The 25788-nt window shown below is 42.7% G+C and overlaps 1 protein-coding gene across 1 annotated transcript in view; it reads left to right on the top strand.

Moving 5' to 3' along the window:
* Positions 1-25788, top strand: part of arid1b (AT-rich interactive domain 1B) — a 165251-nt gene that overhangs the window by 55183 nt on the left and 84280 nt on the right. Inside the window, exon 4 of the mRNA XM_086126861.1 lies at positions 7425-7532. Coding sequence (XP_085982987.1) covers positions 7425-7532 — 108 coding nt within the window. The remainder of the gene's footprint in view (positions 1-7424; positions 7533-25788) is intronic.

Genomic DNA, 25788 nt, shown 5'->3' on the forward strand with positions numbered 1-25788 from the left:
CCTGTTTTCCCCCATTATTATTATTTGTTAATTGCAAAGTGAAGAAATATATTATAAAAAGCCAACACACTGTGGTTTTATTAGAATCTGCACAAAACTAGAACGTACTTTCCCTTGGTCGACACCAACCACTCCACAAATTTAAATGAAAATTGGCCTACTCGTAAATGCCGACCCCCTGCTAGCTAATAAATGGATAGATTATCTGGTCATTTTAAGCACTTTGCTGTTGTATGTCAAGCGCCCAGGGCAACGTATTACACTTGAAGTCTGGATTCATTTACAACACATACCACGCGAACTAATATTTTAAAAGAGACTTTCAGAAAGCTTTCAAATGCACACAAACTGTCAGTCTTTTTTTTTTTGGTTATTGTTTCTTTCTTTCTTTCTTTATTTTATTACGGAGTCACAGGCAGGAAGAGAACGTAGACACAAACCGATATTGGCATGAGGGCTTAGTTCTCCGACCAGACCAATAACCCCCATGCCTTTCTGTTGTTTACAAAAGTAGGAAGCCTCTTTGATATCAATAATCTACAGATAATGTCCTAAACTGTTGTGGCAGTTTATTGAGCTGATCAAAGAGGTGCTATCCCAGCCTTTTAACGGTGTTATTTTAAGGTCATCACAAGCTGACTTTTTTTAGCGATGTTTTTACGGTGCTAAAAGATATCCACGAGGTGGGACTCTACCTAAAAGATGGTGCAGGTGGCCGGTATTAAAAGATAAATCTTTGTCATTTTTTTTTATGAAATAAAGAAAAGATCATTGCAAGACAGGACTCGCACGTTGAGGACAAAGAAGCTCAGGGCTCCTACTAATTACGACTACCCAGAGATGGGCACTTTACCCTAATATCCCGATACGTTCTTCGTTCCGCGTCCTCGTGCTTTTAAAGCGCTTCCGTCCCATGGTGGGCGGGTACCGAGAGACACACAACACAGCCAGCTTTCTCAATCGGCTGGATTGATAGTAAAATGGGTGTCCGTAGGCACTTTGTTATGTTATCTGAGTGTACATTAGGTGGCGGTGTTGCTATAAAAATACGCTAGAAATGAAATAGCCTGTTCAGAGAATGCAGTGTTTGGCTCCACTCTGTCCCCCTTCCGTCATTGCTTCATCCTTTTTAAACACTTTTTGGCCGCGTCCCAAAAATGGCCGTACGTCTGTCCCAGGGATGGAATGGCCGTCTCTGTGATGTTCATCCGAATGGATTAATAGTGAGTTGTATGCTGGTCTGTCAAAATGTATCTACGTGGGGCTACACAGATTTCTATGGCACCCCCTATCCCCGGTGTAGCGCCTTGCTTGCCACTGATCTAGAGCATGATAGGCTCAGTCCCCTTTTTATTGATGGACCTCGAAAAAGAGACTAAGGCAGATTTAATGCAAATTGATCTTAACTCATTCACTCCCAAAAACGTTTTTAAACGTCCTTTCGGACTTGGTCTAGAATTGGCTGGTACTGAATGAGTTAATTTCAAAGTGCATATTTGCTCTACTTCCTGTTTTGTAGGACGGTGTGGCTCGGTTGTAGCGTTTTTTTTTAAGTTTCTTTCATCGCGTCTTGAATTCTATTGCTGAAGACAGGCAGCCCTGCAGATTGTAAAGGGAGGCAACAGTTCACCTCACCTCTTCCTTGAATGTGGAGTTCAAAATTCAGTAGCGCAGCCAGTCAAAAAGGCCAAGTGCATTTCTTAAATGATGTGAAAGATGAAAAATGTCAAACGGAGGAAAAAAAAACCTGTCGCTATGTGATGTCGGATCACTTTTTGGATCAGCGATCCCTTTCAAAAAAATAAAATTAAAAAAAGACGACGCGTCTTTTGAATATCTGACAGTTTCAGGGGACGCCTTTGACCCGCACCCTTGAGGAAATGAACATTTGAATTCTGGGATTAACAAAGGCGAACATCACGCTGGCATACAAGCCGCATTTGAAGCGGGAACAAGCAGGCCCGCATATTCCAAACAAGTGTCAGCGTTGGCCATTTCTGAGCGTCACATTCGCCGTCTTCCTGCGACTGAGATTAACGCAGTGCTGCAATATTGATTTACGCCCGCGTAAAGCCTCTCCGGCTCTATATATTACACCACATTCAGCAGTCATCTATTCAATCAAATCTAATATTACACTGGCTCTGCACACAGCTGTCTAATAGCATTTAGCTCACAGTTTGATTCCTCTGCATTCCCTCATGTACTTCAAACGCTTGCTTTCAATATCCTTCAATCGTTTCCACTACGCCAAGATGAAGTCTTTTGAAAAGCGCGGAGGATGAATGGGGTGCGCGCCCCTGTGCACGCTCGCGCAAATGTGTGTGCGGAGACGGGATTAGTCGTGGCCTTAGGCTTAAGGTATGGAGCGGAGTGTATTTTAGAAGCTTCTAAATTAGCTGGGAAATGGGATTTTGAGACAATGGAGTGAGGGGTGGGGGGAGGGGGGAGGGATCCTCAAATGAAAGGATGCACTCGCAGCACTCCTTCGTTTGCCTCTGATGTTTTACGACTCTTTTTTTTTCTTTTAATCAGCGCTCCTCTCTTCATATCTTCTTGTTCTCCTCCTCTCTATGCGGTGGCAGCGTCACCTTCTATTTTCCCCTTTTGCCCGCCGCCCGCCCTCCCTGCCCCTCCCTTTTCCACCCGCTCTGCCTTTACAGTTGACAGCAATGATGTAAGAATACGAGTGTAAACAGTAGTACGAGGCTAACCCCACTTTGACCCACTTAAAACAGAAATCCCCCTCGAGCGTCCACACATGCACGCACACACCGACACAAGCGCGCGCGCACACTCACACACACACACACACACACACACACACACTTCAGACTCATATGCCTGAGTAAATATTGGACTTGTTTCAGCTGACACTTTGTGTGTTCTACATTCTGTTTGTGGCTTTTTTTCATTTGCGAAAGGTAATTTTGAGCATATCCCTCTAAATAGTGCACTTATAAAAATAGGACCATACCACAACCATGACTCGCTTTTTTTTCCTTTTTATGTGGAAAAGGGGTTTAGGTTTCAAACAAAGCACATTTGTTTCTACTTTTGGATCCATACCCTCCTCTCCCGTCAAAATGTCACTTAAACAAGCGTTTCTCCTGATGCTGTCACCATGCTGTGAAGGTCCATAAATAGTATTCATTAGTTGTGTACGTTATCATCACTCTAATTATAGTTTGAATTTATTGTGTAGAGCCTTTAATACTTTAAGACAACATAATGACGCTCCTTAGTTAACCTCTGTCTGGTTTTTATTTTTTTACCATCCGCCAATCAAATAATGTCAGCTATTAGAAGTGAGGCACCTGCAAGGTGGTCCACATTTTCCATTTGTTCAGAAACTATGTACTCCAAAAAAGAGGGCAGTGTCCATTTCGACAGCAAGCTTTGAGAGCAAGAAATATAAATTACTTTTTTTTTTTTTTTAAATGTACAGTGCAAGATCCAGATGTGGATTTAAAAGCATTTACACTTAGGGCTGAATTCACTTCTGTTGGCAAGCAATTAGGTCACTAATGTGACAGAATATTAAGAAGAAAACTGACATACACAAGCCACTCACAAACGCAATGACAACAGCAAGGCACAGAATCAAAATCGATCCTTAGTTCTGATAAAAGTCACAATTTAGAAGGCTGAAAAGATGTCATTCTTCCCAAAATGTTGCTGTCACGGGTCCAAGCGAATGACAGCATGGCTGCAAGTTTCGAGTGATGAAAATGCCACCTTGGTCCTGCTTCTGCGGTTTAATTGGCCGATAATTAAAATGTGGATTTCCAGGAACTACTCTGGGGCTTTTAAGGTCATTACATTACCTTCTCTTAATAATGGATGAGTGAATACATTAACTTTTGTTTCTATGTGCGTGCAGCTGTTAACGGGAGCTCGCAAACTGTGTATGCGCTGCAACTTTGGCGGAAAAGTGGCAAGAAGATGAAATTGATACTAGATTATCACATGCAATGTACTCTAAATTCTGCACAAGAATAATTCCCCTCTGCTGCACAAATGACTATTAATTTGTTAATAATAGATTCACCCCAAGTCGCTGGCTGTGTAGGGTAATCTCCTGCTGCAACACGATATCCACAAAGCTGCCAGGAGTATTGCCCGAATGCTGCAGTCTAATCACACAGCAGATAAGGTTGAAGTGTGTGTGTGTGTGGGGGGGGGGGGGGGGGGGATGATTTTAGAAGTAGAAAAGTGAAGACGTGGTGAATAAATGCGCTGCTGTGCATGTAATGTATGACGTGCCGCGCCTGCCAAAGTTTGTGCAGATGTGCCCGTGCGATCCTTTGCTTCTCGGTTATCGCTAATCCTTCCACTCGGAGCTCGATAGCAAGTCGCCATTGTGCTGCTGACGCTGAACATGTTTGGAGGGACGACATCAGTAGTGAATAAAAGGGAAGGAAGAGAGGGAAGGAGATGCTGATATGAAGCGAGAGGCAGAGATAGGGAATGGGGGGGGGGCAACACCTCCGACAATGGAGAGAAAATTGCATTACACTAGATAGGCTTGTGATTACAGAGGGAAAGAGAATGCCTTAGAATGAACAATAGGGACTGAATGCTGTGTCTGTGTGAGTTTGTTTGCAAGGGTTTAAGGCATGAAGGATTTTGGGGATGCGGCGTGCTGATGGGCTGCCAATGTTACGCCCCTGCATGCACTCTATCAGTATTTTGTTGGGTGTACATTGTTTGCACCATTGCAGGTCCATGCTTGGGATGTGTTAAGTGGATTCTGAAGGAGATAGGAATTGTGGTTGTGAGATCAAGACGACTAAAGGTCGTACCTCGTGTAATACGGCTCACACTGATTCCAATGTTTGATTTGCTCATTAATTTGAGTTGTAGTGTTCAGTGAAGGCATTTTCATCCCGTCATATGGGTCAATAGTGTGTAAAAAAATGGTTTTAGTCAAATATCAATCTAATATGTGTCAGAAGCAATAGTATTGATTTGTGGGGGGGGGGGGGGGGAAGTGAAATCAACCAAATTTGGATTCTGTTAAGCTTTGCTCCAGACAAGCACAGAACCCACAGGGAGACATAGTGAACTCAGTACTGGTTTATTGTCAGGGCAGAGGGCCATGTCAAGGAGGCAGGAAGCAAAAATCGGCCAGAGGAAGCAAAGCAAGGTGTACTTGAGGGCTGGTTGTGACAACTGGGCCGCAGGGAAGGTAACTGCCGAACTAGTGGCAACGGGTGGCTCTTCAGGCTGGCCTGAATGCTGCAGAGGAAGGTGTGGCTGACGAGGGGAAGACCGGCAGCTTTGTAGGTGAGACAGGTGCAATGATTGATGCCCACCCCACAATGAATTCAAGTCAAGTCAACAGTATTTATAGAGCACTTTCAAACAGCCATCGCTGCATACAAAGTGCTGTACATGGAGCAATTTAACATGCACAATAAACAGTAAGACAAATCGGTAATAAAGGCGGTAGAAAGCACCAAACAGTAAAACCAAGAACAAATCTAAGTCATGCTGAGTCGAATGCCAAAGAATACAAGTGAGTTTTGAGGAGGGTTTTGAAGATGGGCAGCGAGGAGGCTTGCCGAATGTTCAGTGGGAGGTCATTCCAGAGAGAGGGACCAGCAACAGAAAAGGCTCGATCCCCTCTGAGCCTCAGTTTAGTTCTTGGTACTTCTAATAAGGTCTGGTCCACAGACCTGAGGCGCCGGGCAGGTGTGTAGGGGCGGATGAGCTCAGAGAGGTAAGGTGGCGCGAGATTATTCAGAGATTTGAAAACAAATAAGAGGATCTTGAAAATAACTCTAAAATGAATGGGGAGCCAGTGAAGGGATGCCAGAGTAGGAGTTATGTGCTCCCTCTTACGAGTACCAGTCAAGAGGCGAGCAGCGGCATTCTGGACCAGCTGAAGGCGCTTAATGGAGGACTGGCGGACTCCAAAGTAAAGGGCATTGCAGTAATCGAGCCGGGATGTGACAAAGGCATGAATTACTGTCTCAAAGTGTTCATGTGAGAGGAGAGGTTTTATTTTGGCCAGCTGTCTAAGGTGAAAGAAGCTGGATTTAACGACGGCACCAATTTGCCGATCGAGTTTGAAATCACTGTCCAGTTTAAGGCCCAAGTTTGAGACTGTTGACTTAAGATAAGGAGACAGGGGGCCCAAGTCTTCAGTGAATTCAGTGAAACGCAACCAAAAACAGAATCGAGGGAGAGGCCACACGGTGGAACACTGAAGACAGGCACAACCGATTTTAACAGATGGAAGACGTTTTGGCCCTATCAAGTCAAGTATGCCAGCGATATTTCTTTACCGTATAAAGACTTGTTGAACTGCTCTAAGTAAGCAGATGGGGACATTAAAACTTGCCAAAGAGCAAATATTTCTTTACTAATTCCAAATGAAATTATTGTCTGTGCAATAAGAGCAATATTGAAATCATTTAGCATGTATTCTATGATGAGTTAACACAAATTTCCTTTCAGACAACAAATTATTATGATTTTTTTTTAAACACATGACGGGTCATTGGAAAGTTCCGTGCTTCGTTTACTCCGCTGCTCCTCTTGTTTACCCCGTGGCCTTGTAGGGTACGCGTGGTGCAAACCAAATTACATTGGTTAAATTACAAGAAGACATCAATGAAGAAGAAATTGGCACACGAAAGGAGGAGGATTAAAGTGTTTGTACAGAAGGTGACTGGGAGAGAAATAAAGCCTGTGTGGATGGGGGGGGGGGGACAGATTAGTGTAGTGCTGCTTCGTGGAAGGCTAGGATTGACGAAAGACACTGAAAAAAACAAGTAAAACTACAGAGGAGCTGGCAGGTAAACAAAGCTATGCAGTGAATGGTCAGAGTGGAGCAATTTGAAGGGAATGAAAAGGTGTCAGAATGAAGGAGCTGGAATCATTTAAATTGATACGAAAAAATAACAAATGACGAGCTAGGAAAAGAAAAAGAGGTTTTGAAAAGCCGTTTTAGAAACGGAATTTTAAAGTTATTCGTCAAAGTCTTTTTTCGACCAAGGACTTATCAATCCAAAACTTACTATCATTGAGGGAAAAAAAAGTCAAGTTTGAGACATTGTACTTGCAATGGTGTTGAGGGACTGGAACTGAACAATACCGTATGTTGTAAGGATTTTTGTGTCAGCGTTCAACTGGCAAAATGCTGCATTAAATGTTCTGATATGTTCTAAAGCATTTTGTTGTGCGGTGAGTTGTTGGGCTTGAATTTGAAATCTTACACTAATTAATATATTCGCAGAAAGATAAGCATCTATGTCCACTCGTTTTGAAAAACATTCAGAAGAAATACAAAGATGCGATTAATTTGCGATGAATCACGAGTTAACTATGGAAATCATGCCCTTAATCACAAAAATTGTGATCGATTGTCTCGCCTAATTTATTCATGTTTTCCAATTCTCTCTCTTTCTTTGAAGGAGGCACAGCAAGAGAATTATGGCACCAGAGGTCTGGGCCCAAGGAATTCTGGGAAGAGCAACAACGAGGATGGCATCTCCTCCCAGGACCGCCCTTCTAGTCTGCCGGTGAGTGAATAACAGTACTGTGGCCCAAGAAGCGAAATGACTGAAGAGAGTTTTGCATTTGTTCACTTCTGAGTTCTTATTCAGTCGCATGCATCCGGTTTACCACATGGTCCGCTTCTTTGTCCCATGTTTGTGTTTGGCTGGGTCTGTAAGCGAGGATGGAAGAGGCATCGGTTGTCAAAGCGTCATGCGCTCTCTCTCTCACAGATACACCCACAGGCACAAGGGAAGCATATGCGCGGTCACAAGCTCTCGTGCTATAGCGCACAGCCACACTTGGAAACCCACGCGCGCTGCCTCTTGGCATTTGGGCTCACTCAAACTTGTTAAATGGGCTGCTTGCCAGAGTAATTGAGAAAACAATCGGTGAGGCCAGAATGGTCTATTAGTTCAGGCTGCTTTGATTTTTTTTTATTATTATTTTTTTGCCTAAACTAATCAGTTAAGTCCTCGCATGGATGTAGTAAAGCAAAGGTTTAACAATGATTTGGCTTAAGCGCCTTGAGGTGTCTGCGTGAGTTTGCTGGAGGGAATGTGAAAAGGATGAGATGAAGAGTGGAAACTTTTCAGAAATGAACTCAGGATGTTGTTTAACATGGTTGAAGCTTATTGGTTGCGCACGCATTCGCTCACACACACAAACAAACACACATATGCACGCAGAATGCAATACATGTGGAATGCAGATGAGGACCTAAAGAAGCAGGAAGTTTTCCAAAGATGTGCCTTCTGTCTTTGTGTTTGCAAGCTACATTCCATGAGGAGCATTATCGAACCCCATCTCTGTCCTCACATCATCTGTTTCTTCATTTTCCGTTCCACTCTGCTTATCTTTCTGTGGTCACATCATAAAAGCAACCCCACTTGTCCCTGCTGTACCAACAAATGGCACGGATGTAACCGAGTGAATTCGGAGCAACGGCGCCACCGAAGTCACGGGGGGTGGAGGCTTTTAATTGAACTGTAGTTTTCCTGTCCTGCATCGAGGTGAATTGTTCGTGCCCCTCTGATATTGTAGTTTTTAAAGTGATTTTTTTTGTTTGTTGGTTTTTAATAGTAAAAATGTAAAAATCAATGTGTAGCCTCAAAACCCAAATTGAAGGTTGCAGTTGTACCATTGCAGTGGGCATGTAGATATGCTCAGTCACTTACGGCCACTCCGATTACAGAACATATTACCTCCAACAGGCAGGGGTTCACAGAATATGCCTTCGTATCCCATCGGAAATGCATTCATGATGGCTTGGGTTTGTCACATTTAAACTGTACTTTCACAGTACAGTGTGGAAAGGAAAACCTTTGCCCTTTCTTGCATTTCACCCACGTGTGAAGTGCGAAAGTACGATAGTAAAAGACACCGGAGTGTATGGCTTGTTAAAGCACAACAGTTGAACCCACCAATAAATCCAACAAAGAGCACCAGTGAACAAAGAACAACAGCACTTGGTGTTCTTTCATTTTGCCCGCATGCCCCCCCCCCTTTTTTTTTTTAAATAGCCTTGTTACCACGAAATAGCTTGAGTTTCATCCGATACACAGTTGTCAGTAATTTTCTTCTAAAAAGTCCCCAAAAAAATTCCACTCCGCTTTTTCCAGCACCCTCGCGGCGCGTACCAGTCGCGGCCGTGTGGTGTGGTCGTGTTTGTGTGCGTGCGTAAGCGCCGCGTCCCAGCAGATTTTTTTTAACAGCGGGACTTGAACAAAACACAAAGGGCCATTGAATTGGATCACGATGGAGAGCACAAGTCATGCTTTGTTTGTCTCCCTTGTGAATGGATGATCGGCACACGGCGTACGGCATGTTGTATTTGTCACCGTTTAATTACACATTATCGTGCTGCTATGATGCTACACGATATAAGGAGCCGGCGGTGATCGCGAGACTACAAAGATCGCGGCGGAAATCGCCGAACTGTACTGTATTTGCTTTGTGGGAACATGCAGTACTGTGCGATGAACATAAGCTTGGTTGTGATCGTTCCATTGATTTTTTTTTTTTTTTTTTTTTTTTTTTTTTTTTTTTTTTGCAGATTGTTCCATTGATTTCTTTTTTTTTTGCATTGATCTCTGCCACCCAGTCAGCGGGTTGCAATCAGTTTACACTACCGGTGCGCTTGCTTGATTTATTTTGGTGCTCTTTACAAGTTGACGATCGGAAGCATGACACTCTGAACCAAACTTTAATGCTTGGTGAAAACATTGCGAAAGAGCGCGTTGGCTTGGCATCGCTATGTTCTTCGGCAAGCTGTCACGGTGCAGTTGTAACATTTTTTTTTCTTTTCCTCTCCCTCTCTCACTCACGTTTGATGTCAGATCTAAAGCTGCTGTCATCTCTTCTTCCTCTTTCTTTGGCAGGTGGGAGGCAGAGCGGGTCGGCAAAGTGTCATGTTGTTGTTTTGGGACGCGTCTGTTGTGTGATGTGGCGGGATTTTTGAAGAGAGACGAAAGGCAACTTTTCTGACTTATCATGAATGAGAGTCACCCCGTCCCGCGGGTCTTTAATATGTTGTACTTAAGCTACAGATACCTCCAATTATAGTCTCACTGTACGGATTCCGTGCTGTTCACAATGTTGCCAAAAATCCAGTTACTGGCCACAACTTTTGCAGTCGGAGGAGAGAATCCATGTATTGTTTGATTTTTGATTTTTCAATTTTGAAAAAAGTGATTCATAAACAGTCATCAGTTTATCAATTCAACATGAGGGGAAAAAGCCCCAAATTGTCTGTTTTTTCAAGCTTTATAGTTCAAATCTGGGCTCTGATCAAAGATGGGTGTTTAGAAAACTGGGCCACAGGGCTGAGTTTGATTTGAATGCTTTATTGGTTGTGTTTAAATGACATGAAAATTTGCTCACGAGCCTTAGGAAAGATGCAATAGCTTACTACAACCAGCCGGGACCATGACCAGAATCCATCAATTGATCCATCGGCCTTATTATAATGTGGCCAATTATGTAAACATGGTTGTCAAACTCATTTTAACCACGGGCCGCAACATACTTTCGGTTTCCCTCAAAGGGCCATTATGTCTGTGAAAATCCTAAATGTATGATCACATCACCATATTATTACGTTGATACTGTTGTCGCTCCATTTCATTCTTATTCTTTTTATTTTTCCACACGTTGAATATGAAATAGGAAGTAGTGGAAAATAGCTATGTTCAGACATTTGGTTGGTGGGGGTGGGGGGGGGGGTGTATGGCGATCTTATTGCTATAAAAAAGGGAAGAAAAATTGTCATTTTGTGACATATTTTCTGACCAAATATAAAGAACAATTTCCATTCTTGAAAGAAACGTATTTCTCTACATACGTACTATATGGACAGCTGGGTGCACCATTTAAAAAAAACAACAACATAATAATCATACATAAATGCACTGGGTCATAAACTGCATTATTTTTGTTTATGTTAAATAGTTTATTGTAATAGCACCGTATATTTATTTTATAGATTTATTGCTCTTATGTGCTGGACATTAATCGGATAAACCAACTATTGTTCATTGTGCAATCGCACAAAGGTTGCTTCGAGCAGGGGGAGGGGATCCTCTGACATATGGAAAAAAAAAAAGGGTTGAACATTGCTAGTCAATCTGGTGTTGTGTTACACCTTGGGCAAATGCTCAATGCTATCTTGGTTGACACTTCACCAGCTGTTAAGAAAAAAAAATCAATGCACTTTTTTGCTCTTTCCTGGCAGCCATTGGAAGCTGGCTGTGTCGTTTACCTCGCGCCGTTCCAGTCCCACATTATAACACTGAAAATATGCTAAGGGAGAAGCTGAGTTTGATACGTGGTTTAAGAAGAAGATGAAGAAAACCTTTATTTTTCTCACAATGGAGAAATCCGCAAAAGGACCAAAACGTATGAGTCTTAAGGAGATCAGCATGACAATTATTATAACACTGTTTTCAAGTTCCATTCTACCTGATTTAACGCTCGGGTATGCCTGGCTTTAACTCTCTTACCGACTTTAAAATTGGCCTTTTTAACCTTTTCATGCACCCATGGTAAACTGTCCACTGTAGTCACCGCTGTCCCTCAAAGGGTTAAAATTGTGTCCATCCTAGCCAACTAAATCACGTCGCTAAAACGGTTGTCAACATGATGCCGTGCAGTTCTCAGTGTTGTGGTCCTCGAAGGCGGTCCTTGGCCTCGAGGACCGAAAGTCGTTCCTTGGTCCTTGGTCCTTGGCCTCGGACTCGGAGTCAAGTCCTCGGGTCCGAGGACCGCAAAATCATGAAGAAATCAAACAAACTCCATCCAGGGAAACCCATATTGTTGGATTTATCTGGCGCTTTAAGAGGGGCGGGGCTGTCACTGACAGGTGACAGTTAGCGCAACGTATAAAGAGCAGCATCACAGTTAGTTTCAATTACGGTCAGTTACCGTTTGCGATCGGCAGTTTAAATAGCGTATAAAGTCTTTCTGTAACAATGGTGTCTTCTATCGAACTGCCAGTTCTACGCGACTGCAGAGTACAACAACGCCACTATACATCCAGTTCAACTCATACACAACAACATCTGTTGGAAGATAGCAGCAAAGAAAAGCCACTGACGAGAACATGTGCTTCGTAAAGACTCAGCGTCAATGTCATCTAGAGGAGCATCTTTTGGGATTTCCCCCGAAGTGTATTGGCTTTTTCTGGAATTTCGCACGGTTCCAAAAACATTGATAAAAGTTACAAAGACACCCTTGATTGCAGTCATCTTTTGGAGTCACGCATCTTTTTGAACAGCGTTAACATCTTGGTTGGGCCAAATCTGTTTTGAATCGTTGTATTTGTTCATCTTCATCATCCTGAGGGGCTCGGAGACATTTGTTTAATAAAAAAAAAAAAAAGTCTGTTCCCTTTCGATGGAATCTAAGAGCTTGACTAGTGATACCAGTGCAGGCTGTATTTTGAAATCAATTTTCTCACAAAGTAAGAGTGGAAAATTGGCATTACACTTGCCCTTCTGTGGTGTTCTCCAAAGAGCGCAAACAAAATTCCAAACACGCCAAGTTCATCCTCATGCCTCACAAAATGTTCTGATGTCTCATCCGCGGGCACCGGTTCCGGTTTTACTGCGACAACAACAGTTTTTCATGATCTCGACATTTGTTTTACAGCACAACTCGAATGTGTGACACTTTGATTTTATTTAACAACCGTTGCTCCATTTTTCACAGCGCCCGCCCAATATTGGCCCACAGTAACGGGCCGTCTACTGACCTGCTCTGCTATTTCCTGCTGTTGTGTGCTCAGTGATTTAACTGCGACTGGAAATTGAACGGGAGCAAAATCTCGGCGTCTCGGCTCAAGTTGAAAGATGGTAGCAGTTCTTGCTTTGCAAAAACAGTTGTGTGAAGAATCCAACAGTCAAGAGATACTCACACACACAGACACCCTTGTTCCAGTCACTACATGTTCCCAGCTCTCCAGCGCTCCCCTGACAGCCTGCCAAGCTCCTCCGCCTCCACTCCGAGACATGGGAGTGGATGGCCAGCCATGTGTAAACACAGAGTGAGAAGGGGGTGAGGAGGTGAGAGAGGATGGGAGGCAAGAATAGGACGAGGAAGCAAATAAGAGGAGAGAGAGAGAGAGAAAGTGTGCGAAGCATTAAGGTGAAACGTGGTTATCTTTTTGTCACCTCTGTGGGGTGACGGGGATGCTGAATGCAGGCCAGGGGGTTTCTGGCAGTAGCATGTTTTCCACTCACATTGAGTTAACTATTCCTCTGTCTTTTTGTGCTCATTTGCCCCCGCTTGACTTTCCAAAAGGGAAAAGTTGTCAAATACTAACTGTCCCTCCCACTCGTGTCCGGCTTGCCCTTCTCTGAGTGTTAGGTCGGGAATGATTGACAAGCCACAGCTGGAGAGGCCAGCCAACCTACTCGCTCTCTTCTCTTTCCCGTTACGTCTCTCTCATACCTCACTGAAGCACAGGCACACGCACGTGTCTTGGCGCACCAACATGCATAAAGCGCACGAGGCACGTTCTGACAGTTTCACACTGGATGCTCCGTCAAAGCATGCGAGTTTCCCTCTCCGGTATGTGTCCTGACTGGCTCAGACACACCGCTGTGTTTTATTTTGGAATCCCAGACAGGCCAGCAGGCAGCCCACGGTAATGTCATCCAGCAGGGTTACATTCAGCCTCCACATTCGCTCACGCTGGGGGGAGTGAATGAGGGGTGAAAGGAGTGGAAAGTATAGAGTAATGACACGATGACATCGTCTCCCACTGCATTTCTCAAACGGGAATAACTGCCGTCTGACATGATTCTTTTGTCCATTTCTATGGAGGCGCGGCATGCGAGAGGGAGCGGGAATTGGGCCGACACGGAGACGAAATGTGCCCTGGATGCTGCCGCCTATTCTTAGAAGGTACACCAGCGCCGAAGGCCGCAGCAGCTCCAGGCCACCGCCGCCACGAACGCGTCGCTTGTCCGAGAATAGGAGCGCTAATCTGAAGCCACTTTCACATGGAGAGGAATTCTCTCGGTCACACCGCAGAAACGATTTCAACATGCGAACCGGAGTCCCTTACAGTTTGGATATTTGTAATTGTGGCTCACATTTTCATGTAATGTCATCATTTGGATTTGGCTTCCTTCACTTTGCTTTAATGCAACTAATTTCACCCCACACTTTCTCGTGGACATCAAGTCACGATGCACTTAATTTTTTTTCCCAAAAACCCTTGCTCCGTCCATCCGTCACGCCATCGACACATACACGATGGCGCACACTTTTCGCGCATACTCATCAGCCACAATTCCTGAGGTAGTTCAGGTCAAACGTCAGGCTGCTTTCGTCACACTCCGTAGTCCTTATTGGGCAAAGAACCATGTTGAATGTGGAAGCTTCAACTAAGTCAAAGTGACACGCCTCACTATCTTGCTGGACAATATTAATGAGAACAGTTTCAAGTTAAAAAGTACCGTATTGGCCCGAATATAAGACGGTGTTTTTTGCATTGAAATAAGACTGAAAAAGTGTGCGTCGTCTTATATTCGGGGTTTTGTTTGTTTGTTTGTTGTTTGTTTGTTTATTGAACATAAAACATATATACAGTAATAATTTGACAGAAAATAAGGTAGATAAAAAAAGTAAAAAGAAAGAAATCAATCTTCATTCAACACAGTTATTATGTTCAAGGGAGTAGGAAGAAGTAAAAAACTTATCTAGTCCTACCCCGTTATGTGATTGTATCTAATAAATCATTTTTATATCAATCAGAAAAGTAAGAAGAAAGAAGTCTCCATTAAGGCTCATACTTTACCCTTAACCGTGATATTTTTACAACTTTTGGTTTGTATCGGGATTATATACTTCCACACCCTGACACTCTTGTGTCAATTTTCTCTTAAATTCATAATGGATATTTATATACCTTTCTCTATTTATCAACTTAGTTCTGATTTATCATTATATTTAATGTTTTGAATTTATCATTTTAACTCTGATTGATGTAGGTTGTTTGTACTATTTCTTTGAATTTGTTTTTTAACTCAGCAAGCGATTTACTCATTTTCAGGTCCGTTTCGAGATTATTCCACAGATTAACACCTTTGATAGATACACTTCTTTGCTTGATGTTTGTTCTTGTTTTGAGTTTTTTGAATAAGTTGGTACCTCTTAAATCATAGCTGCTTTCTCGAATTTCGAAAAACTTCTGAATGTTTTGGCAGAGCAGGTTATTGTGTGCTTTGTACATTAATTGGGCGATTTTAAAGTCAACCAGGTCATAAAATTTCATCGTATTTAATTTGATAAATAGTGGATTTGTGGGTTCCGTATATTTTGATCTATTAATAATTCGAATTGCTTTTTTTTGTAGGTTGAGAATAGGGAGTGTGTTTGTTTTGCAGGAATTTCCCCATATTTCCACACAGTAGGTCATATATGGTAATAATAATGAAGTGTACAATGTGTACAAAGATCTCTTATTTAGCACTTCCTTGGTTTTGTAGAGGATCCCTACGGTTTTGGCTATTTTTCTTTTTACGTTATCGATATGTGGCTTCCAACATAGTTTTGAGTCTATTACTAATCCGAGAAACTTGGTTTCATACGCTCTTTCTATCTCAATTGAGTTTACCATAATTTTAGCTTGGTGTTTGATTGGTCTTGTGCCAAAAACAATTAACTTCGATTTTTTCAGGTTAAGTGACAATTTATTTCTGTCGAACCAGTTTTTTAATTTGTTTAATTCGTTTTCTACGGTTGTCAGGAGCTGTTTCAGATTTATTCCAGAACAGTAGAAAGTTGTATCATCAGCAAATAGGACACATTTAAGTTGTTTTGAGACCTTGCAGATATCATTTATATATAAGATGAATAGTTTTGGACCAAGCACTGACCCCTGAGGAACTCCGTGAGTGATTTTTAGTTGATTCGTTTTTTTATTGTTGAGTTGCACGTACTGATATCTGTTTTCTAAATAACTTTTTATCCATTTATAAGCTACACCTCTAATGCCATATCTTTCTAGTTTTTTCAATAATATACTGTGATCTATTGTGTCAAAAGCTTTTTTTAGATCTAGGAAAACCCCAACAGTAAATTCTTTGTTGTCTATATTAGTGGCTATTGCTTCCACAAACTCCATAACTGCCATTGAGGTGGTCCGCTTTTCCCTGAAGCCATATTGATTCTCACTTAACAGCGCATGCTTTTGTATAAAGCTATCAAGTCTGCGAGAAAATAGTTTTTCTAATATTTTTGAAAATTGTGGTAGTAGTGATATTGGTCTATAATTTGTAAACCGATGTCTTTCTCCACTTTTATAGATTGGAATAACTTTAGCAATTTTCATTTTTGATGGAAAGATACCAGCTTTGAATGACAGGTTGCATATGTGCGTGAAAGGTCGCACTACATATTCTATAATCTGCTTTATTATTGTCATGTCAATATTAAAGCAATCAGTTGACTTTTTATTTTTAAAAGTTTTTATAATATTTGATACTTCTTCTTGTTTTACAGCAGTAAGGAACATCGTGGAGGAGTTTTTTTCTACATATCTATCTATTTCAAACAAGTTTGTTGGATCAGGAATTTGTTTTGCTAGGTTACTGCCGATGTTGACAAAATACTCATTAAATTCAGTTGCTATTTCTGCAGTTTTTTCCAAAATAGTATTTTTGCCTTTGATAAAATACTCTGGATAATCCATTTTTTTAGGACTATTTCTGATTACTTGGTTAAGTATCTTCCATATTTCATGTGTGTTACTTTTATTCTGCTCTAATAGTGCATGATAATGATCTCTTTTACTGGTTCTTATAATATTTACTAGTTTATTTTTATAGGTCTTATATTTTTTTTCTGCTTCTTCAGTTCTCAATTTTAAAAACAATTTATATAAATTGTTTTTCTTTTTACATGCGTTTTCTATGCCTTTCGTTATCCATGGCTTACTTGGGTCTTTATACTTTTTGGAGACTTTAGTTAATGGAAAATGTTTATCATATAAGGAGATTATGGTAGACTGAAATACTTCAAACGCTGTATTTGGGTCTTCGTTTGAATAGACCTCGGTCCAGTTTTGTTTTTCTAGGTCTTGCTTAAAGGCGTCGGTGGAGCGTTGGGTTCTTAGTCTTATTTCTGTTATGCGAGTTGTTGACTTAGATTTTCTATCAAAATAATTATGAAAAACTGCAAAAACAGGTAGGTGGTCACTTATGTCATTAATGAGAAGTCCACTTTCCATTTTATGGTCAATCTTATTTATAAATATGTTATCTATTAATGTGGCCGTGTCAACTGTTATTCTGCTAGGTTTCAGGATTACTGGGAAAAAGCTGTTGCTGTACATAGTATTTATGAAGTCGGTTGTTTTTTTGTGTCCATTTGGGTTTAATAAGTCAATGTTAAAGTCACCACATATTATTCGTGTTTTCTTATCGTTGTTGTAACTGAGCATATCTGTTAGTTTTTTATTGAATGTGTCAATACATGATCCTGGTGTCCTATAGATGCAACTTATGATGATATTTGATGCCTTTTTATTATGTATTTCAATGGTTAGACATTCCATTAGGTTTTCTATTGTGTTTGTCAATCTCTCGATTTTACTGCATTTAAGTGCTTTGTCTACATATATTGCAACCCCCCCTCCTTTTTTGTTTTCCCTATTAGTTGCAAACATTTCATAACCTTCTATTTCCATTTCAGTTGTTTTATCTTCATCAAGCCAAGTTTCTGATATGGTAATTATTTTGAATTTATTGAATTTAGTCAGGTATTCTTTGATTTTTGTGAAGTTTTTATAGAGACTTCTACTGTTTAAGTGTATTACTGAAAGTGCATTTTCCAATTTTATATTAGTGTTGAATTGTTCATCCAGGTAATAGTCAGAGTTTGTTACCCTTTGTTTGTTCTGGAAGAAGTTGTTGTCTGGGTCCAAATTGTTCTCGGGATCGAATGGCTTATAGTCAATATCTTCAAAGGGTTGGAAGTCCATGTTTTTGGGATGTGAATTTCCCGCTCCCACGCGGTCGTCGCTGGCTCCCTCGCGGTCGTCGTTGGTTCTCTCGCTGTCGTCGCTCGCTCTCTCGCCGTCATCACTGGCTCCCTCGCGGTTGCTGGCTGGACGTCTCCTGGGTCCCTCGTGGTCGCTGGCTCCCTTGCGGTCGTCGCCGACTCCCTCACGCTCGCTGGCTGGCTGCCTCCTGGCTCTCTCACGCGCGCTGGCTGGTTGTCTCCCGGCTCCCTCAGGCTCGCTGTCTCCCGGCTCCCTCGCGGTCACTGGCTCCCCTGCTGTCGTCGCTGGTTTCCTCTCGGTCGTCTCTGGCTCCCTCGCGGTGGTCGCTGGCTGGTTGTCTCCCGGCTTCCTCGCGGTCGCTGGCTTCCCTGCAGTCGTCGCTCGCTTCCTCGCGGTCATCACTGGCCCCCTCACGGTCGGTCGTCGCTGGCTCCCTCGCGGTCGGTCGGTCTTGAAAAAGTTATTGTCCGGGTCCAAGTTGTTCTCAGGGTCAAATGTCTTGTGGTCAGTAGGGTTGGAAGTCATCAAAGGGTTGGAAGGGTCATCAGAGGGTTCGAAGTCCATGTTTTTGGTATGTGAATTTCCTGCTTCAGTAGGGTCAGAGTTTTTATCTTCGGGTGGTGAATAATTCTCAGTATGCTGCTTGATGGTGTTAGACATCATATCCATTCACGACACTAGATGGCGCCAGATATCATTGAAGCAAATGCTGAACTTGACTCCCCAGGCCAAAGTGAGCCCCTGTCACGAAGAATAAAAATAAAAATAGTGGTAGCACGAAAAAGAAAAATAAAAAACAGTGGTAAGAAAGAAAAGAGAAGAAAATAATGGAAGAGATAACAGAAAATGGAGAAACGTAGCGACAATCTGGAGAAAAGTGGGTCGAAGATCGGCCAGGTTAACCGGCAGCTGAGGAGAAGTTATGATGTCATTTACATTTCAAAAACCAGAAGCCATTCATTCACGAATGCGATTGCACTTTAGTTTACATATTTAAATATAAAAATTCAGATTTTAAGATTTCAATGAGGCAAAATAACATGCTTTTTCTCTCAAATATATTGTTATAATCATTTGTTTCAGATGTACTGTCATTATTTTCTGTATAAAAAATTATTTGGTGTTCAAAAAGTCTTTTTTCAAACTTGAGTCTTGAAAAAGAGGGGGTCGTCTTATATTCAGGCCAATACGGTATTATAATGTTTAACAATATTTTGGAGGGTTTCAAGGTTGTATTTAACCCTTTCATGCACCCTGTAACCTGATAACATGATAAGCTGTCCACTGTAGTAACCGCCGTCCTTGAAAGGGTATATACGAGACACCTCCAAATTGGAAAACTTACCTGCTAACTTGACTCACATCTTAAACCTAGCATCACAAACAGGCAATCTGGTTTTTTTGTTTTGTTTTGTTTTTTTCTAATCACCAAAGGCGCCGCTATTATGACACTGCCAGTCAGAAGAACGAGCTTCATCAAAAATGCAGACAGTCTCGTTTCACTCTTGTACGTCGGCCCGTTTTCTTCTGCTCTTCATAAATCATTGACCTTAGACACAGTTTCATGTGAACATTTTTTTCCATCTTCTTCAAGAGTGGTGAACACGTGTTTATTGCATGGGCGTACCATGTGTACCCCCACGGCTTGGTATGATAGCTGCGCCGGAAGCAGAAATGATCTGAGGTGAAAACTGTCTGCCACGCCATTAGCTTCCCTTTTTAAGAGTTCACATGACTGGAGTCCAATTAGAGTCAGCAGCAGTTCGGCTCCACAGTTGCGTCTTTCAGGAAGAACATGATACGAGTCAGGTTTGAATTGAAGTCAAGTTGAAAAGAAACCAGCCATTAGTTGGGCCTTTAGACTGTGTTGACTCTGGAGGCCTCCCTGCACTAACCCAGCGCTGACATTGCGCTCCTGTGGAGGAGAGACACACGAAAAGAAAATATCCCAGTGGGGGAGCTGGGCAATATTTTGTTTTCTGAAGGCTTTTAGTTGCATCTTGACGGCGAGACATGGTTCTACCTACTGGGAGCTCTTCTGCCCAGTGCCGGTTGTTAGAGCAAGCTGGTAACACAAGGCTGAGCAGCAGTAGCAGGGAGACATGGGAGGTCATGCTTTTTACTCATCTACTTTGGACAGGCCAGCCGGTGAGAATGGTAGCTAAGTGTGTGTGTGGGTGTGCTTTTACATTAGTGCAGCCCAAGTGTGTGACAGACTTCATGATTTGAGACTGAGGGGAAACGGAGAGGGATGAACTTGGTTAAGAAAACACTAGTTTCCACTGGCGCCTCTCCACCCGCTACGGGGACGAGGGAGGAAGAAGGGGGGTGGGGAATAAGGGGTTTCGGACTGACGAGGGAAATAAATGTCCCCGGATTAGAGTCTTTTTAAAAAGCTATTAAAAAAAATCCTTTGTCTGTTGAAGGGTTTGTGTCCTCTGACAAGGATTGTTTCTACTTTGTACCTGTTGGATAACGTATTTGGTAGACGGGATGAACAAAAACGACCCCAGGAGAGAGAGGAGTTATTCTGGATGTGCAGCTGCATGCAGACACACGCGCACGTGCACACGCACGCCAACGCGCTCTGTAGTTCACTGACTGATACAATCTTGCATGAACATTCTATGATAAATAGATTACGGTACACAGTTAAAAAAAATGCTGTGTTGAATTTACTCCGTTTTATTTCACCAAGTGGTTCCAGTAAATAGGATCTTTGATTGTTCACTTTTTTGGTGCACTTTTTGCCTTCCTTAAATGTAAAAAGTATTACTCCACATCTCATTTGCCTGTACTGTACTTGATATGTAGATTTCATATTCAGCTAAAAGGCTTCTGGCTCTCAGCTTTTCTTTTATGAATAGTGATTTTCTCTCATTACGATATAAATTTTTAAAATTGCAGTTCAAATGGTTTCAAATGTTATTTGGCCAGTTTGAGCAGAAGATTGGAAACATCAATTTTATATTCATTAATCGTTAGGACATGAGAAGGATCCATTAGTAAATCACTTGGTGCGTCTGTGTGTGTGTGTGTGTGTGTGTGTGTGTGTGTGTGTGTGTGTGTGTGTGTGTGTGTGTGTGTGTGTGTGTGTGTGTGAGTGTGAGTGTGAGTGTGAGTGTGAGTGTGTGTGTGTGTGTGTGTGTGTGTGTGTGTGTGTGTGTGTGTGTGTGTGTGTGTGTGTGTACAAATGGGAGTAATTGAAGTGCAGTGACAGCTTTCCTCCACTCACACTTTGTCGAGTTTTCCCATTTCGGGTACAGCGTGGAACTAGAACATAAAACAGAAGAGAAAGAGAAGTTCCATCCCGGTCTTTTTATTTGTCTCTCGACTGTGTTTTGTGACCTCTCCTTCCTCTTTCCCTGCCTTCAGTGCTCCATTGAGTTTATTTTTATGTCTGATCCTGGATGCCTGGTGTCCCAACACATTGGCTGAGATGACTGAGAGAGCCCGGCTAATGAATGTCGAGGGGTAGGATGGTAGGAAGGAGCTATTTAGAGGAGGAACTCGGCTGCCATCAGCATGGCTCCCTCTGGCTGCTCGGAGGCTGAAATTACATCTAACTTTGAAGTTAGGGGCAGCAACAGGACCAGCTTTGCTATAGTGAGAGGAAGAGTGTGCGTGTGTGTGTGTGTGTGTGTGTGTGTGTGTATGTGTGTGTGTGCATGCGCACTACATGGGAGGTTTATTATGCATGATCCACACTGTGATGAGTCCTGATGGCACTATATAGTGCTGCTATTAATCTGCCGTTGTAAAATGTATGTGTGCACTTTAAACTCCTTCACACGTGCGTGCACACACACACACGAATATCTATGCTGAAATGCGTTCACTCACACACGCACACAAAGATACCATACTCACGACCCAGTTCACAGCTGGATTCCAGTTTCACGCCGAGCCTTTTAAAGATTAAGATAAAGGTTTTTGGGGGGGGGGATTTCTTCACTTTCTCGCTCTCATTATCTTTGAGAAGGTTTAGCTGGCTGCATACTGTGCTCACAGGCAAAACGCGAGTGAAATTACACACACACACACACACACACATGCGTGTATAACGTTGCACAGATTGGAGATAGTTGTGTCGGGCTTGTTTGAGTTGCTAATACTAGACGGAGTTTTGGGATTATTTTCATGGCCGTTTGTTTCAGTGAGCACTCGGAGAGAGGCGAAGTGGAATCGGATAGATGGCTGGATTAGTTGGGGTTCATATCGCAGTGTATCTTGAGGTGCAGTGTGCAAAGTTGTGATAAAAAAAAAATGACAACGTCAAGGCCATTATTCCATCATTGGTGTATTGAAAGAAAAAAAATCGATGGTACATCACTACCTGCGTCACTGTGTTTGCGTCATGTGCCGTTTAGTTACGATGGTAATGCGCAGGTGCTGAGGTCACGTGAAATAGGTGCTGGTGTACTTAACTCATTCAGTACCAGCCAATTCTGGACCAAGTCTGAAAAGACGTTTAAAAACGTCTTTGGGAGTGAATGAGTTAAAAGCGGGGTGCTTACCAGTCGGCAAATGGAAAGAAGGGAGCTGGCCCGCCGTATATTTTGTTGACCGTTACGCCGTGTCTTGATGGGAGGAAGAAAAAGGAGGGAGGACGAGGACGTGCTTCATGGAGGAGACGGAGAAGAGGGTCCGAAATCTGGAGGGCTTTTCTCCCAGTGGCATTGAGCCCTGCCTTGATGACTCTCCAGTCCGTTTCGGCATGTTCCCGACCTGCCAGACTGATTACAAACAGGGCTTGGCACTCAAGCTACTAACTGTCCAGCGGGACCAAAATGGTGCTTGAGTAACATTTGCTTTGGTCACACTGAGTCACACACTCATACAGTAAGTGTGGTCACACACATTCTCACACATGGTCAGAGTCAGTGATGTCACCGATGGCCCCATTCTTGCGGTCTCATCGCTCTTTTGGAGGTGTGCGGCCATCTGCTCGACTTGGCTAAACGATAAATCCAAGCACGCTTCAAACACACGCGCACACACACACACACACACACACACACACACACACACACACACACACACACACACACACACACACAAAAACGCACGCTCCGTCACTGAAACACTGAGCTACAATTCTGTTGCCTGCTGTCGTCATCAACGTCTCGCCTGCCACGCTCCACGCAAAGAATAGCGAACAGCCTCAACAGGAAGTACACAACGCGCAGTCTGCTGAGATCACAACAAGAGTTTTCATTCCAATTTATTGTTTCGGGGTGCGCCAATCGATCAGCCGCCGATTGTGATGGGCTGATTTTTGTGGAAGTACTGCATGTGATGCGTTGTCGGCTTTGTTCGTCCCACTGAGGTGGGCGAACGTTTGGGAGTGTTTGCGAAGGGAATGTTGCGCTTGCGTCAGGGTTCGATCAAGGTCTCAAACATTCTCCAGACGTTCGCCGATGACCTGTCGCTGCTTCTACTTGGTCAAAATAATGATCCACATGTTGGATGATATGATACAGACCAAAGCAGTATTGAATCATGATTCCTTTTTTTACAGTTTCTGCACTCTCGATTTGAACCAATGTTCCGACTACAGCGATGGAAATATAACATTTTTGAAAGAAAAAAAAATCGGAATAATCAATTGATTAAGAAAACATTTCTACTTGCGGCTCTAAAATAGAAATTCCTGTTGAATCCATGCCGGTACTTGATGATCACACTCATGGAATTTCTCTAACAGGTCAAAATGAAGAATTATTTTCTTTATAAAGGCAGACTTAACTCATAAAAAAACAAAACAATTAAAACTGGGCCAGTGATCAGAATGACTTATTGACCGCCCTCAATAGTCTCCGCTCCTAAAAACAAAGAATTCAAAGATGTCTAAATTCCTTCATCGAATTGTTCTATTGTCATATTTTACTTTCATGAGTTATATGCTGACGCATATTTGAAACGTGGCGTCACGATTGTTTTGACAGGAAGTGCAAATGAAGTCCAGCCATATATGGATAATTTAATACGGTTGCACACAAACACGAAGTTTTCATACCCTCATCGGGCTTCATTTGCTTGTTGTTATTTTGCGTAGCATTTGTCCTACTAGCTTGTGTTTTATAATGTGTCAAATCCACGAGTAACCTCATCACAGTTTATTGGTGGGGGGCGGGGGCGGGGGGGGACCAGACGTCAGGATGAAAAAAACCCCAGAACAAGCAGTCTCTGAATTGAGTTACAGCTGATTTGATTTGTTGTCTCTGAAGTGTTTCTGGGTCTTCTCATTTTCATTCCTGATTCTCCTCCTCCGTCGCCCTCTGTGTTTAGCCCTGTAACGTGCCACCAATCTTTTTTTTTTTTCGTTGCCGTTTACGCATACATTTAGGATGGAAGGGTTTGTTTTTTCATCCTCTCAAATGGACATTTGCATCCTGTTGTAGCAGGTTCATTCCAAGGGTTTTCTCGCTGGAAGCAGCCAATGGGGCCTTATCAATGCGAGCTTTGCACTTGACGTGATTTGGGCAAGCATGTTTTGCAAATGCACAAAAATCAAAGCGCAACTTCTGGACCGCGCATACACATGGTTGGAGCAGTTGTTTGCTCAAAGCACAATAGTAGCTCCAAATCTGCTCTTAGTGTATTATTTTGTTCCGAAAATGTGGGCGTATTGATTGCGTCCAGGTCCGACTTTGCCTGACTCATTCATGAAGAGACGCTTAGATGAGCTTGGCTGTAGACCAACATGAAAGTCCTCACTTCAACTTTTGGGGACGAATTGAGACTCCAAGCCAGGAAGGCCACAAAACAAATGCATCGAGAGTCGAAGCTCGGAGCTCAGAATTTCCGTTTATTTTCCAAACCTCCACTTGTGATGACCGTGGCTCTCTCCCAGTCCTTTTCTTGCCGTACTTGGATTCTTGCATGAGAAAGCAGGAGCTTTCATGCTGAATTTGCACTTGTTGTGGGTTGGTTAAAATTATGTGCAAATCAAATTCACCTTGAAGTGTCCTTCTCTCGCTCTTCTTTTTTTTTTTTTTTTTAACCCGTACTTTGAAAACACTGCAGCTCTCAGTTCAAAGCAAGAACACCCGCACGTGTGTGTGTGTTCGCAGTCTATGGTTTGCGATGGAACAGGGCGTAGAAGGAGAAAGACCTGCTGCTGTACTCCCCCCCCCCCCCCCACCTCCATCCATTCCCATCAAAGAGGAGCTTGGCTTAGAGGAGCACTTGTCCTTCCACCATCAAGCCCCTCATCAATGAAAAGCAACATGGGCCCGCGATGAGGGAAGGCAAGGTCAGCAGCAGAAAGGGAACCAAGGAGACGGAAGAAGTCCTTCTTGGAGAAGGACAAAAATGTATTATGACGGAGAGGGCATGTGCCCGAGGTGAGGACGTGTCAGCGAGACAAAGGAGTTCTCATTTGGGCTTGGTGACCTTTGACATCCCTCCCAGGACAGGAGGAATTGCTGGGGAAGGGAAAGAACGGACATCCTTTTTTTTTTTTGATCAGAGCCCGATTCTCTTTGAGGGGGGGGGGGGGGGTTAATGTGGAAACAAACGTGAGGGAGCGATGGAGCAGATGTACATGTGTGACATTCGTGGACATGTGATATTTTATGTTTGGCTTTTTATTCAGATTGACTTGTGATGCAGTAGTTGAGTGCGTAATGTTCATCGAAACGTCTGAAAGCAAAAATCACGACACCTCCCGGTAGTCATGTTAGTGCTTGAAAATGAAGAGAAACTTTGGTATGATACATTTTTATGATTAAAAGCACACACATAATAAAAGTAATACACATCAAGAT

The sequence above is a fragment of the Hippocampus guttulatus genome, chromosome 13 (assembly GCF_054856545.1).
Source record: "Hippocampus guttulatus isolate MCC_2025c chromosome 13, RoL_Hgut_1.0, whole genome shotgun sequence".
NCBI lineage: Eukaryota > Metazoa > Chordata > Actinopteri > Syngnathiformes > Syngnathidae > Hippocampus > Hippocampus guttulatus.